General features: G+C 35.0%; 2 protein-coding genes across 4 annotated transcripts; both read right to left on the reverse strand.

Annotated features, from left to right (window-relative positions):
• Positions 1-240: 240 nt before the first annotated feature.
• On the reverse strand, positions 241-5696 carry LOC144858873 (phospholipid scramblase 1-like). Its single transcript, XM_078715011.1, has 8 exons — positions 5621-5696; positions 5294-5429; positions 5061-5138; positions 3361-3434; positions 2852-2982; positions 2040-2160; positions 999-1154; positions 241-404 (listed from the first exon to the last, which is right to left on the reverse strand). Exons 2-8 carry the CDS (start codon positions 5391-5393, stop codon positions 363-365), a joined length of 702 nt encoding a protein of 233 aa, XP_078571137.1. The 5' UTR covers positions 5394-5429; positions 5621-5696; the 3' UTR covers positions 241-362.
• Positions 5697-6998: 1302 nt separating this feature from the next.
• Positions 6999-12622, reverse strand: LOC144858871 (phospholipid scramblase 1-like). 3 transcript variants are annotated; one of them, XM_078715008.1, is made up of 10 exons: positions 12515-12622; positions 11315-11476; positions 11133-11248; positions 10605-10740; positions 10357-10434; positions 9743-9819; positions 9184-9314; positions 8939-9059; positions 8318-8479; positions 6999-7633 (listed from the first exon to the last, which is right to left on the reverse strand). In XM_078715008.1, exons 2-10 carry the CDS (start codon positions 11460-11462, stop codon positions 7586-7588), a joined length of 1017 nt encoding a protein of 338 aa, XP_078571134.1. In that variant the 5' UTR covers positions 11463-11476; positions 12515-12622; the 3' UTR covers positions 6999-7585. The 3 variants fall into 3 exon arrangements, with proteins under 3 accessions (XP_078571134.1, XP_078571133.1, XP_078571136.1); XM_078715007.1 differs by having other exon boundaries at positions 7000-7633; positions 11133-11263; XM_078715010.1 differs by lacking the exons at positions 11315-11476; positions 12515-12622 and adding an exon at positions 11294-11303 and having other exon boundaries at positions 7006-7633.
• Between the last annotated feature and the right edge of the window lie 2048 nt (positions 12623-14670).

The following is a 14670-nucleotide window of genomic DNA, read 5'->3' on the forward strand; positions in this document are numbered from 1 at the left end:
GTAAAATTATTTTGTGATTATTACTCAAGATACATACTACCAAGGTTTATAAGTGGAACCATGTTTAGTGAAAAATATAACAGATGAAATATATATCATTGATGAGATTCAAAATTTACAGTAATGTACATTTATTACTTTAAATAGAAACTTACAATTTTAGTATCTAAACCAATATTTACATATTAGTAATGCTACAATATATGTTTTAAACATATGGACAACATATATCGTGGATACTTTGTTGGGAATCGGTGCAAGTGCTGGATCTCGTCAAATATATAATTTTACAATGTTACTGTGTATAATGTAATGCGTTGTTGGCAGAAATTTGATGTCAGAGAGAAAGAACATCTTGATATCTAACGACGACGATTTTTTCTTTGTTCAAAGAACATAAACTCCTGGAATTAAAAGGTAAATTTATGTTTTAATGATTGAATTCTAATACAATCCATATAGTCACAGTAATTTAAGGTATTAACTGTAATTTCATTTTTCAGCCAATTAATGGACTGGGTAAAACTTTTAGCAGTGGCACTCTTAAGCATGAGAAAAATCCAGGTATACTGCAACCAAGGCTGAGGATGATGACCTCTGGAGATCAAAGGGTTTATCTGTGGCTGAGAAATGATCAGATAATGAAAGAGAACATGTACATAGTAGTACTGTTGATATTTGTCGCAGCCAGACATAAGATCAAAGGACTGTTACGAGTTCCTGTTGTTAGATTGCCTTGCTGTAACACAGCTGGAATTTAACCTGGGACCATGTGATTGGCAAGTATGCTAAACACAAAGTTACAGTTCCATCATGTGATTATTTTTGGTTTTTTCTGATTATTTAAGTCTACAAAATTAAGAGTTAGTTTGACAAAAATAAGTTGGACCTCATTGGGGCAGTATAAGAATTATTATACTGAAAGCTATCAAGATATACAATAATTCTCAAATATTTTATAGTGGTTAACAATAATACTTTATTTGTTTCCAACTTACTATAAGGAATAAAGCTCCTACCAATGTAGCTTTAACTTTTGCGTCCAAGTCCATAGTGAATTCCAAACCAAAATCACTAGCATACCTTTCTCTCACTTGACCACTCGACTGCTTAGAAACCTTTCCTATTTCATCAATACCATTTGTGCTGAAAACCTTTAATGGAACAGTAGATTGTAATAATGGTGGTCAGGAAATGAGATGAGTTATGGGGGTGGCATGATGAAAATGTGATGAGATTAGTTATTGGGGTGGCATGATGAAAATGTGATGAGTTGAATTACGGTGGTGGCATGATGAAAATGTGATGTGTTCAATTACGGTGGTGGCATGATGAAAATGTGATGAGTTGAATTACGGTGGTGGCATGATGAAAATGTGATGAGTTGAATTACCGTGGTGGCATGATGAAAATGTGATGTGTTGAATTACGATGGTGGCATGATGAAAATGTGATGTGTTGAATTACGGTGGTGGCATGATGAAAATGTGATGTGTTGAATTACAGTGGTGGCATGATGAAAATGTGATGTGTTGAATTACGGTGGTGGCATGATGAAAATATGATGACTTGAATTACTGTGGTGGCATGATGAAATTGTGATGTGTTGAATTATTGTGGTGGCATGATGAAATGTGATGAGTTGAACACAGTGGTGGCATGATGAAAATGTGATGAGTTGAATACGGTGGTGGCATGATGAAAATGTGATGCCTTGAATTATGTTGGTGGCATGATGAAAATGTGATGAGTTGTATTATGATGGCGGCATATAATCAAACGTGATGAATTAAATATGGTGGTGGCATGATGAAACTGATGAGTTGTTGGTGGTGGCATGATGAAACTGATGAGTTGTTGGTGGTGGCATGATGAAACTGATGAGTTGTTGGTGGTGGCATGATGAAACTGATGAGTTGTTGGTGGCATGATGAAACTGATGAGTTGTTGGTGGTGGCATGATCCTAGGTGATGAGTACTGTTGAATTATGAGGGTGGCATGGGTTAAATGTGTAAGCTACTATATTCCTAATATTTACCTTAAATTCCTGATCCCCTGTGCAGCAATTTCCTTCAGTGATGCAACAAGGGCCACGAATGGTCAAGACTGTCTGTCTCTCGGTGTTCAGTACATCACAAGATGGCTTCCAAAAGCTCCTTCTAAAAATCAAAGTTGCAGACAAAATTGAACATTTTTTTTAATGATTTTCTCTATTCAATTCATTTTTAATTAATAGGAAGAAAGAGCTGTGGACAGACAATTCTAAACGGGTTTTAACACACCAGATGGCTTAAAGTTGTTCTCCCAATGAAACATTTTTTTTTTCTTCATTTTATTTGTTGAATATGTCATGTTAATGTCACATAATAGTTATTGACTTCGACCAAAAATTGGATCAAAAAAAATGTATTCACCTGAAAAAATGGGATTTAAAGCAAAAAATGGTCAAATGTTGAATTTAATCATTTATTTAGGTTATTTTATAAGTGAAAACATTTTTTTCCCGTTTTTTTTTCTACGGAAGTGATTAACTAAAACTACAAAATAACCTATTCAAAGTCTGATTTAATTAATCTTCATTTTTCATGTTTTTGGGGGACAATGCATCTTTAAATGTTTGTTTTCATCTTTAAATACTTTTGATGTACAGGATACGTACTATTCATCATTTTAATATAACTAGTAGTATTTTGTGTTTTTGTTAATTTTCATTTTAGTGGCATTTCAATTTGTATATTGATGGTTTGTTCGTTTTATTTTAAAAATATAATATACATTTGCATGGAGTAATCTATGTCTATTGTATGTAAATGCATGGAGTAATTGGCCTTTGTATGGTACATTTATTACCTTTGACGAACATAACCAATGACCTGGCCGACTGGGGCTTCGACTACGACCTCAAGACCACAGTGATTGTTGTTAGCGCACCAGCAACAACCTACACAGCACTTGTACTCACGCGACACACGCATCACTTCCTGTAGGTCAAAGATACTTTATTTCAATTTCTCGACTTTACTAAATCGTGCATTGGAAATAATATTCCTTTTTATATACACCGAGGATGTAACTCCTTCCATTATTAAGTGCAGTGGCGTAGCGGCTATGAGCACTAGCTGGCTAACTCACCAGTGGTGCTCACCGGGAAAACACAAAAGTCAGAATTCCAAGTTTATGATACAGTACGTCTCTACTTAAAAACAGGCATTAAAATAAGGCTAAATATGCCAGAGTGACTTTGCCCCAACTCTTTCACCACTTTCTGTCGCCAGTGGTGGAGGACCCAATAGATTACCTAAATCAAGGCCTGTGGCTGGCCTTTGTGATGTTTCTGATTAAGTGACTGCATAGCTTACCTGGTTTGTATTATCTATGACATGCATGGTGAAACCCCGAGCTCCGTCAAAGCACTCTTGAGGTACATCAGATTCTAAAAAGCAAGTTTATGGTCATGTAATGAGGGTATGCTACCAGGATGAACGATCATAGATCTAACATAAAGATTTTGTGCAGTTCCCAAAGCAGCTAAAATACATTAAATGATGAATCTAAGTTTAATATTAACAAAGATACTATTTTTGTAATATTGATAATGGAAATAATTGGTTAATAACTTTAAAAGTATGTACTATACATGGAAGAAAGTGCTTCGACATTACAGGTCTATTAAGTAGTAGTGTAGTGTCTGGTAATTTAGTAATAGCCTGGGTGCAGAACAATTATTATACACATTTGCGGGAAAAAAGTATAGGAAAATTTTTTTTTGGTTTTTCTAATAGAGTATACCATATGGAATTTCAGAAAAAAAATCCCCATCCCAGGGTCTTGGGGAAAATTTTTTATGGCACTTTTAAATTTTGGCCTATATAACACACACAAATTCCTATTAACACACACAAATACCTATATATAGGGGATAGGGAAAATCAATTAACAGTTTTTGTTACTTGCAGTTGTGTTTTAATGATTAAAATTAGTAGAGGCTTACTTTAATAACTACTTCTCATAGTAGTTGATGAATCAGGTCGATACGATGACATCATCATGCCAGAATCCAATATGGCGTCCAATTTGGCGGGGAAAACAGGGTATTGCTAAACCCCCGCAAACCCCTGGAAACCTAAAAAAAAAACATAGAAAACCCCACCGAACCGGCATAAAAGGGATTGAATCATGTAGTGTACGCCCCACTGGGTATGTCCATGTAAAAAAAATTAAAATTTCTACTGTTAACTACTTATTTTTGGGATAAAACATAATTTTTTTGTTAAAAATTAGCAATCATTTTTTACCAAAAAATGATGTTTTACCCCAAAAATAAGTAGTTAACAGTAGAAATTTTATTTTTTTGAAACATGGATATACCCAGTGGGTCGTACACTACATGATTCAATCACTTTTATTATGTTGGTTCGGTGGGGTTTGCTATGTTTTTTTGGAGGTTTGCAGGGTTTAGCAATCATTTTTGACCAAAAAATGATGTTTTACCCCAAAAATAAGTAGTTAACAGTAGAAATTTAATTTTTTTTTTACATGGATATACCCAGTGGGTCGTACACTACATGATTCAATCACTTTTATGTTGGTTCGGTGGGGTTTGCTATGTTTTTTGGAGGTTTGCAAGGGTTTGCGGGGTTTAGCAATACCCTGTTTTTTCCGCCAAATTGGACGCCATATTGGATTCTGGCATGATGATGTCATTGTTATCGACTCGATTTATCAACTACTATGAGAAGTAGTTATTAAAGTAAGCCTCAGCAAATTTTAATCATCATAGCACAACTTTAAGTAACAAAAAACGTGAATTGGTTTTCCCTATCCCCTATATATAGGTATTTGTGTGTGTTAATAGGCATTTGTGTGTGTTATATAGGCCAAAATTTAAAAGTGCCGTAAAAAATTTTCCCCAAGACCCTGGGATGGGGATTTTTTTTCTGACATTCTATATGGTATACTCTATCAGAAAAAAAAGAAAAAAATTTTCCTATACTTTTTTCCCGCAAAATTTGTACTGCACCCAGGCTATAAGCTATTATGGCTGTTGGTGTTGACTTACCTTCAAATACATAGTAGACTTGTTGACCTAAGGTATTTTTTATGTAGTATCTATTTGGTGTCTTGCAGTGGGTAACAACTGTATAAACATAAAATATAAACGTTAAGAACTACTACAGGCCAGACTACAGGTAAACGTAATTTTAGTCACGTCGGTCGGTAACACTCGACTGCAGCCATGTATGGCCTTGTTAACAATATTATATATTAGACTTTGTATGTTCATCAGAATACCTTCAATGAGTTCAACAAATTGTTGTACCAGTAGCTGGTCCACCTGGGTCAGGTATTCTAGTCCAGGTAGGCAGCCAGGTACTGTTTCTGGCTTGGCCATCCATGGTGCACTGACTGCCCCGGGTTGAACTCCAACCTATATTTAAAAATAAAGTAAATTTCTATGGAACACAATTTCAATTTGCATGTGTCATGTAGATTTGCTCAAAATATGTTATCTGGGTATTGAGAGTTTTACTTTAGCCTAAATTGTTTGTTACATTATTTAAAAAAGTAGTGTACGCCTAGGCTACACTAACTTAAACAATAAATGTTGTATATATTTACCAATCCTGACTGTCCTAATTGTAACCAGGTGGAGCAGGTCCATAACCAGGTTGAGGATTGCCAGGTTGAGGATAACCTGGCGGTACTCCTGGATGGCCTTCTCCTGTGGAGGTCCGTAGCCTGGTTGATGTAGTCCTTGTGGTGGTACACTACCTGGGACAGGATCGGTACCTGGGACAGAACTGGCACCGGAGACAGGACCGGTATATGGGGCACCACCGTTACCAGTTGTTTTCTCCCTCATTTATTAATCTGAATTCTTAGGAAACCCATACAAATTTAAGGCGGGTTCCGGGTTTAAAATTAATAGTAAAAAATATAAAATATAATTGTTTGTCTCTTGAATGGTAAAATTTGAACTTATTATACATGTGCGATGAAGCAGAACGAAAGCTGTGAAGTGAAGCCAAAATTGCAAGTGGTATGACCGTGTTACAGAATAGGAAAATCATGAAATGGTCAATCTTCATCTTCAAGAGCTTCAATCATGCAGGTTTTGACGCAAAATATCCACAGCCACAGCATAAAATGTGTCAAATGAAGATTTTAACCCATTGTATTATAATAGTCAGTTGTAGGCATACTTATTTTATTCAATGTGCTGTGCAGATTAGTAAGCAGTAGAAATTCAATGAATGCAGCACAACTTGTATCTACAGTTCAATGTAGTATGCTGCAAAATATTTATAACAATAGCCAGTGTAAAAAAATAAATGTATGGTTTTGTTGTTCCATTATAATCTCTCAGATTCACTTGTACTTGGCCTATTTTTTATTAATACTTTCCATTATATCTCCCATGACTCATTTTTTTCTATACTAACAATGTTGTAATATTAAGTTATGCATTATGATTGATTATAAAAGCACTGTTGTATATAATCTGTCATACTGTAATTCCAATTAGCCTCTGACAATACTGAAGTTTACAATCCATCTGTTCAAATATGAATTTAAGTATTTGATAAATATTGAATATTGCCAAAAGTAAACAATTCAAATTCTTATCTACTTGTAATTTATCAAGAGAGCAAATAAAGTCCAGTACACTATATGCTTTACATATGTAGGCCAGGGCACTGGAAATTTGAGTTTATTTGCCCTAGACAAGCCTACTGTATAGTAAACCAGTCTAAATCACCGCTTTTTTACCAAATTGACTATGTTTGCTGATAGTTAGTTACTAGGCTGTAGTAGGGCTTGTCTCACGAGTATTGTACATACCCAGAATATGCAGGATTCCTTCTGTATTATCATATGTTGCACATGTTTGGATAGTTTTGTACACCGAAAGAGGATCTGATATTCTTTATTTAAAAACATTTATTAACATACAAAAAGAAATTACAATAGTGTAAACCTCAACCTCGCATCAAATTTTAAATATGGAAACAAAACCTGAGAAGTGTGCTATATAGATATTATTATTATTATTTATAATACAGTTCAGTATTATTTATATATAACAAAGTACATACAAATTATTATACTACAATAAAAATACTATACAAAAAAATTATACATCTTACTTTTTTTTTCTAATTTGCACAGTTTTTTTTATCAGAATTGACTTAATCTGTGCATGCACTGTTAATAAAGTTTATGAATATATGCTATATTAACAGCTATTCAGACGACATCCCTAATTAAGAGACACTTTTATTGTGCCCTAGAGGTTCTACTGTATTTAATGTAACCAATAAATAGACTGTAGTCATTTCTTGTGCTAGCTACTGTAAGAATACATAACTTATACATATTTTTTCACCTCTAATCTCTTCTTATATACTGAAATATAAGCTACTACTGTTTGTCTTTGGTACGAATTGTTATAAATAGGTACGAACATATTGTTAATGTTAGTAAGTATATAATTTGACAATGTTACTGTGTAACTACAAGGTATAATGCGTTGGGGAATGAATATCCATGACATCAACAAGAGAAAGTACGTCTTGAAACCATCTAATGATGGTTGTTATTGTTTTGTTTCTGTTCAAAAAACATAAAGTCCTGAAATAAAAAAGTAAAATTATTTTTAACATACTAATTCTACTTACTATTACATACAGGACTGTTTGAATTCATTTATTTTGCAGCAAACTCATAATGCGGCAATTACAGAACAGACCTATAAATTAGGCAGTGGCATTAAGAAAATTCCTGGAACTGTGAAAATAGAATTATTGCGACTGTCCTGGGACACTGATGGTAAGTAAATTATGCTAGCCATAAAGCTACTGTTTTTTAGTCGCGTGGACGCGACTCTATAGTTCACTATGTCGGTCGGTCTGTCTGTCGGTCCGGTATCACTATGCATTGTAGCACGCGACTTAATGGCTGTTGGCCTTGTTCTCCTATAATGCAGTATGTGGAGTGGAGTTGTGGCTTGGTGGTTATGATGCTTGGCTACCATTCCAAGGGTCCTGGGTTCAAGTCCCGTCACATATCTGGATTTTTTTCTAAGGACAAAATTAACTCCACTCCCAAAGACTTGTAATAAGACTTTGTTTATGTAGAGCATCTTGTGTATATGTTTGTCTTGTGAACCTCTGAGGGTCCCTAATGATCAGCCTCATTAAATATGGTCCAAAAAAAAAAGTACTGAAATAAGTTCTTTAGACCTTGCAAAGACCATTCAATGAGAAAGAATGTTATAGTTTGGGATGCGATTAGAAAATTTACTTGACAACTTACAATAAGAAATACAGCTCCTACTAACGTAGCTTTAACTTTCACATCCAAGTCCATAGCAAATTCTACACCAAAATTATCGGCGTTGGTGTACATCTCTTTCACTAAGCCACTCCACTGCTTAGAAACCTTTCCTATTTCATCAATACCATTTGTACTGAAAACCTTTAAAGGAACAGTAGATTGTAATAGTATGATGGTGGCGGCAATTATGAAAATGTGATTAGTTGAATTATGGTGGTGGCATGATGAAAATGTTATGTGTTGAATTATGGTGGTGGCATGATGAAAATGTTATGTGTTGAATTATGGTGGCGGCATGATGAAAATGTGATAAGTTGAATTATGGTGGCGGCATAATGAAAATGTGATGAGAGTTGAATTATGGTGGTGGCACGATGAAAATGTGATGAGTTGAATTATGGTGGCGGCATAATGAAAATGTGATGAGAGTTGAATTATGGTGGTGGCATGATGAAAATGTGATGAGTTGAACACGGTGGTGATGGGTTGAATTATGGCGGTGGCATGATGAAAATGTGATTCCTTGAATTATGGTGGTGGCATGATGAAAATGTGATGCCTTGAATTACAGTGGCATGATAAAAATGTTTGTAATATTACCTTAAATTCCTGATCCCATGTGCAGCATATTCCTTGGCAAATGCAACAAGGGCCCAGAATGGTCAAGACGGTCTCTTTCTCTGCATTCATTATATCATAAGACGCTTTCCAAAAGCTCCCTCTAAAAAATGAGATTGTCTTTTATTTTTCTCTTAATTTAATATTGAAAAGAGACAATATTTTATTTTTGGAATTATGGGCATGTCATGTAATTACATATATGTACTGTATATATAATCTATTACCTTTGACGAACATAACCAATAACTTGGCCAACTGGAGCTTCGACTACGACCTCAAGACCGCAGCAATCACTATCAGCGCACCAGCAACAACCTGCACAACACTTGAATTCGCGTGACACACGCATCACTTCCTGCATGTTAAAAGGTTATGATCAGCATTATTAAATGTTATTAAAAATACAAACTAGTTCAGTTTTATGAACTTCAAGACTGTTATTACTTTCCATTGAATTTAAATATTAAGTCAACTTCCTTGTACAGTAGACACAATGATCTGCTTTGTGTTGGTCTTGCTCAAATGTTTTAGTTCCTTGTCTCACTAACCTGTGCACTGGAACTACAGTAAAATCATGAAAGATGATTTTCCGTGGAATGAACCAAAGGCAATATGTTTTAGCACTACGACTAGCCCCTATTCATGGGCCACTTTACTGGCCCCGAAGGTGTCCTCTTAATAGAAGTTCTACCGTATAACTGTTTGTTGTATAACAAGTGTATACAATTACTGTCTTACGACATGTAACTCTCTCCATGGTTTTGAATATGGTTCCTACCTTACCTGGTTTGTATTATCCACAATATGCATGATGAAACCTCGAGAAGGGCCGCAGCACTGTCGTTGACATACGTCCGATTCTGAAAAACAGATTCATGGTCATGTGACTAGGATAGGCCACTAGGATCAATACACGATTTTTGGTAATGTTGGCTTGTGCATCGATGGAGACTAATTAACTGTGAATTCAGGAGTTATTGATCATTAACTTCAAAAGAACATTGCCACCCGGATTTTTAGCGATCCAGACCAAGACGACATGCCATGTCGTCTTTTGAACATAAACAGAGGCAGACCAGTATGCTATCAATTTATTTGTATAAGATTAATAATAGTATTGAAAATGGAAAGCATATTTGAACATTTGACCTCACTGTACTGTAGATGGCAAAAAATATTTAAATACAAAAATATAGGGGGCGTGGCATTATTCGAAGAGCTGTAACTTAAAAACGACTTGGACGTTTGTTAAAAAAAATGTTCTGTGTGGTCATTACATAAAGGAACATTTGAAGAAAAAGGGTCAGTTAAGGATTTGATTTGACACTGACTGCCCCTTAACCACATTGCACATGTCTAAATAGTAAGCTATTTTATATATACTGTATATACATTACCTTCAAATGCGTAGTAGACTTGTTGACCTAAGCTGTTTTTGATTTGGTATCTATTTGGTGTCTCCCAATTGGTAAAAGCTAGTGTAAAAATATACATTAAAATCAAATAGTGCTATTAAAATTAAATTATTATTTTAATTACTTTTGTGCCACGGTTATTGCATATGCATTAAGGAATATTTCATAACTAAACGTATCTTTACAAGGTTTTTTTATTTTGTGTATATTAAGATTAAAGAATGAAATACCTTCAAGGAGTTCCACGACTTGATGAACCAGCAGCTGGTCCACCTTGGTCAGGTATTCTAGTCCAGGTGGGCAGCCAGGTACTGTTTCTGGCTTGGCCATCCACGGTGCACTCACTGCCCCTGGTTGAACTCCAACCTATAAAAGAAGGTTTCACACATGTAGTAAATTTCTTTATGGTTAAGGTTAGAAAAGGACTGAACTTGTAGAATAAAAAATAGTAAATTATTTTTGCGTTTGAAGTTCGTTTGCTCCAACTTGGATGTTCTTAGTTTTAATTCTTGCAGTATGTAATCGGGAAAAACAATTTTGAACACTGTCACTGTATACTATAACTACCATGCTATACTCGGGACTGTATTTTTTTAGTGCCCTATATATTTCTTTTTGTATTTAAACTTACAAATATTTATTATTAGTTAATTATTTTCTATAATAATAGATTGAAGAGTGTTGCTAATCAATTCTAGCCCATTTTTTGAATTTTGTTTATGAAATGGAATAGTATTTAATTAATTTGCTTATAATACCACTCCTGGCTGTCCTTGATAACCAGGTGGTGGAGCAGCATAGCCTGGTTGAGCAGGTCCATAACCATAGCCAGGTTGAGGATAGCCTGGTTGAGGATGGCCTGGTTGAGGATGGCCTGTTTGAGGATGGCCTGGTTGAGGATAGCCGGGTTGAGGATAACCTGGTGGTACTCCTGGATAACCTGGTGGTACTCCTGGATAGCCTTGCTGTGGAGGTCCGTAGCCGGGTTGAGGTTGTCCTTGTGGTGGTACACTACCTGGGACAGGATCGGTACCTGGGGCGGGTTCAGTACCTGGGGCGGGACCAGTACCAGTTGTGTTCTCACTCATGTTCAAGAATTATTCTGAAATAAAAGAATTGCACCAGTGAATAATTCTGTAGAAATAATAATTGAATGAAAATTGAATACAGCATAGCATGAACAAGTTCAGACTTGGATTCAATGGTAGAAATTCACTTTAATATAGTACTCTAGATTATGACCAAGGACACTCCTGATTAAAAAAAGGTCAGTATAAAGTAACAATGTACCTGTGTAAGTAATGGAATACAATGGAAGACCCAGAACATTTGTTGTACCTTTCAAACACTGAATAATATCAGTGGTTTATAGTTTTATTGCTGTTATTTAACTGTGTACAGATCCATTATATTATCTCTCATGATTTTCTATACTATAAATACTGTAATTTCAGATTCAGTAATAGTGCATCATGATAAATTTTAATACCCCTATGATCCGTCTATACAAAACAAAGCAGAGCAATTTTGATGACATAATGTATAATTAAATTCACAATGTTTATGTGTAAAAATTCACTGAAAAGAATTTACATTAATGATTATGTAACTTGCGTTTATATCCAACGTTCAGTGTTAGTAGGAAAGTGAAATTACATAAAATAGTAAATTAATTAGGCCTACTGTGACTTGTCAAAGTCTTAAATAAAGAGAAATAGAATAAAAATAACTGGGAAATATTGTTTTTAAAAACATTTATTTATTTAATACTGTAGATAGTAGGCCTACAGTAGTAGTAGCCTAAACACTTTTTAGGCCTAATAATATATTAATAATTAATACAAGGATAGGCCTAGTCCACAGATGATATCTTATGCCAATCAATGGCAATGGCCAAGCAAACGGGTCTAAGCTAAGCCTAGTACAAGAACTAGGCCTGGTAAAGTACTCTAAACTAGGGGCCCTTGGGCCCTACAGTAGCTACTACCTAGGCTAGGCCTAGGCCTAGCTTATACTTTATAGCTAGCTAGCTAGCTAGCTAGCTAGGGATAGGCCTAGCCTAGCCCTAAATGAATTAATCAAAACGAGTCAGATTTTTACAATAAAATAATAATTCTGTTATTCAATCTAGTCTACTTACCAGAGAGCCTATTTTTTAAAACTAGACCTCGAATAGTGTACCGATGCCGATAAAATAAGTATAATAAGTTCTTTGGTATAATGTTTAGGCCTACTGTTTACTAGCAATAGGTAGAGAAGAACCATAACAAAATACTGTATACGCCTACGCACTAAAACTAGGCGTGACTACACACCACCGAGCAGCAGCGATTGGACAAAAATAATGCATTACGTCACAACATTTTGCCAGATATCAAAATTAGCCAATGAGAGCTCTGTATACATAATTTTAAGCTGGAGACTACTAGTTTGCGAGGCCTGCAGAGCTTCAGAGTCAAATGTTTTTGTCGAAGAAATAGTAAATTAAATGAATAATCAATAATTTAAATTTTCACTACACTAAATAAATTAATGCGAAATCACAAAAAAGTCATAGAGTACGTCATTACTAGATTTAAAATGCTAAAAAAAAAAGAAAACCCGCATAACTTGCCATTAACAGCATGGCAAAAGATTTTATCTTATATAATTATATAAGAAAATTATAAACTGAGTTTAGGCGGGGACGGTTGATATCAATACAGTAGGCCTATAGGCTAGATTTAGGAAAAGTTATAGTTTAATTTTCCGCTGATGATGTTTGCCAAAAAATACTTTACTTAGAATGTATCATGTTGTCGGAAGTTTAGAATAGTCATGATAAATGAACAAAATTACAAAATCTAGATTTATTTTGTAAAGGATAAAAGAGGCATAGGCCTAACTATGTTTAGCCTATAGGTTCTAGACCGAAATTAGTGAAAAGATAAATATTTTGGCACATATGGCGTTTCCTACGTATAACGCGGCTCACAATATTATACAGATATTGACTGCTTAGAGGTTAAATGTAAGATTTGACATCCCCGAGGAAATTATTTTATGTTCGAGGGAATATATATTTCCCGAAGCGCTAGCTGAGAGAAATATATATTCCCCGAGAACATAATATCATTCCCGAGTGGATGTCAAATCTTATATTTTACCGATAAAAGGCGATATCTGTTATATTACATAGCCAACAACAAGTTGAATGTAACTGCTGGGTCGGGTGTAGGTAGGCCTCCTTTATGTAATAAGCCTGCCTAGTTAGGCATTGCATTCACCTTATATTACCTTGCGAAGAATAATATACAGATAATTACTAATAATGATTCCTTGGCAATAAAATATTCACTTAGGCCTAGGCCGTTTAAATTAACAGAAGAATTTCAATAAGCCTACATTAATAATAATAATAATATTACCAGGTAGGCCGAATAAATAATAATTCTTCTTCTTCGACGAGCCGAATCACCGGATGTTCAGCGCGTGGGGTTAGCGGGAGAGAAGATCAGTATTTTTTATTAATAAGGCAAAGTGCAAATCACACTAATCTTTCATCACATCTAGGGAGGACTAATAACAATTGAGGGCGCTATGTATGCATAGTTTAATTAATAGTTTAGTTGATTAATTAAACTATTTGCGTGGCGCATCGGATGAAGCGTTGTCTTGTGGTGGAGTGACAATTCATGGCGAGTTTAAGTCCCAGTAGATGACTTTTGTTTATTTACCGCCAAACGCGAGTGTTGCCACACGAAAATTACACAGTCAATATCATCGTACTTGAGAATTTGCTGGATTTTATATGTTTAATGACATGGACACGATAATCACGCGAAAATTACTCAGTCAATATCATCGTACTCGAGGATTATACGATTTACGATCCTCGCAGCACGGTAGTAATATGCAGTTTCAACCAATCACGTTCACGTATTTAGGCTATGTAATATACGCATATTTAATACAAAAATCAAACGCCGACTGGTGAATTAACATATAAAAAGCCTTCGGGAAATTCAGGTTGGATATATTACAATCAATTCTGATCGAATACACTGCACCGTATGTAAATTTGTCTATGAATCTGTTTATCCAACGAGTGAAACTCCAAACAGTTCAGCCACAATAACCCACACGTGTGAGAAAGATACTGTTACATCTGGTAAAAACTGCACCGATTAAAATCAACTGAATTGACATGGTTCATATTAATATATTTTTTACAAAAAAAACTCGGTTATAAGATTTTTATTACAACCTTTACAAGTACCCTAAATATTTTTCGTCAAAAAGCAGTGCGGAACGAGC

The sequence above is a fragment of the Antedon bifida genome, chromosome 2 (genome assembly GCF_963402885.1).
Source record: "Antedon bifida chromosome 2, ecAntBifi1.1, whole genome shotgun sequence".
NCBI lineage: Eukaryota > Metazoa > Echinodermata > Crinoidea > Comatulida > Antedonidae > Antedon > Antedon bifida.

Coding starts and splice junctions, on each gene's coding strand:
- LOC144858871 (XM_078715007.1), bottom strand. CDS start 11,462: ATGAGTGAGAACACAACTGGTACTGGTCCCGCCCCAGGTACTGAACCC. Junction 9,820..10,356: donor AGTCTACTACGCATTTGAAG/GTAATGTATATA, acceptor TCTGTTTTTCAG/AATCGGACGTATGTCAACGA. Junction 8,480..8,938: donor CATGGGATCAGGAATTTAAG/GTAATATTACAA, acceptor GTTCCTTTAAAG/GTTTTCAGTACAAATGGTAT.
- LOC144858873 (XM_078715011.1), bottom strand. CDS start 5,393: ATGGCCAAGCCAGAAACAGTACCTGGCTGCCTACCTGGACTAGAATAC. Junction 2,983..3,360: donor TCATAGATAATACAAACCAG/GTAAGCTATGCA, acceptor TTTGACCTACAG/GAAGTGATGCGTGTGTCGCG. Junction 405..998: donor TAGGAGCTTTATTCCTTATA/GTAAGTTGGAAA, acceptor TTTTAATTCCAG/GAGTTTATGTTCTTTGAACA.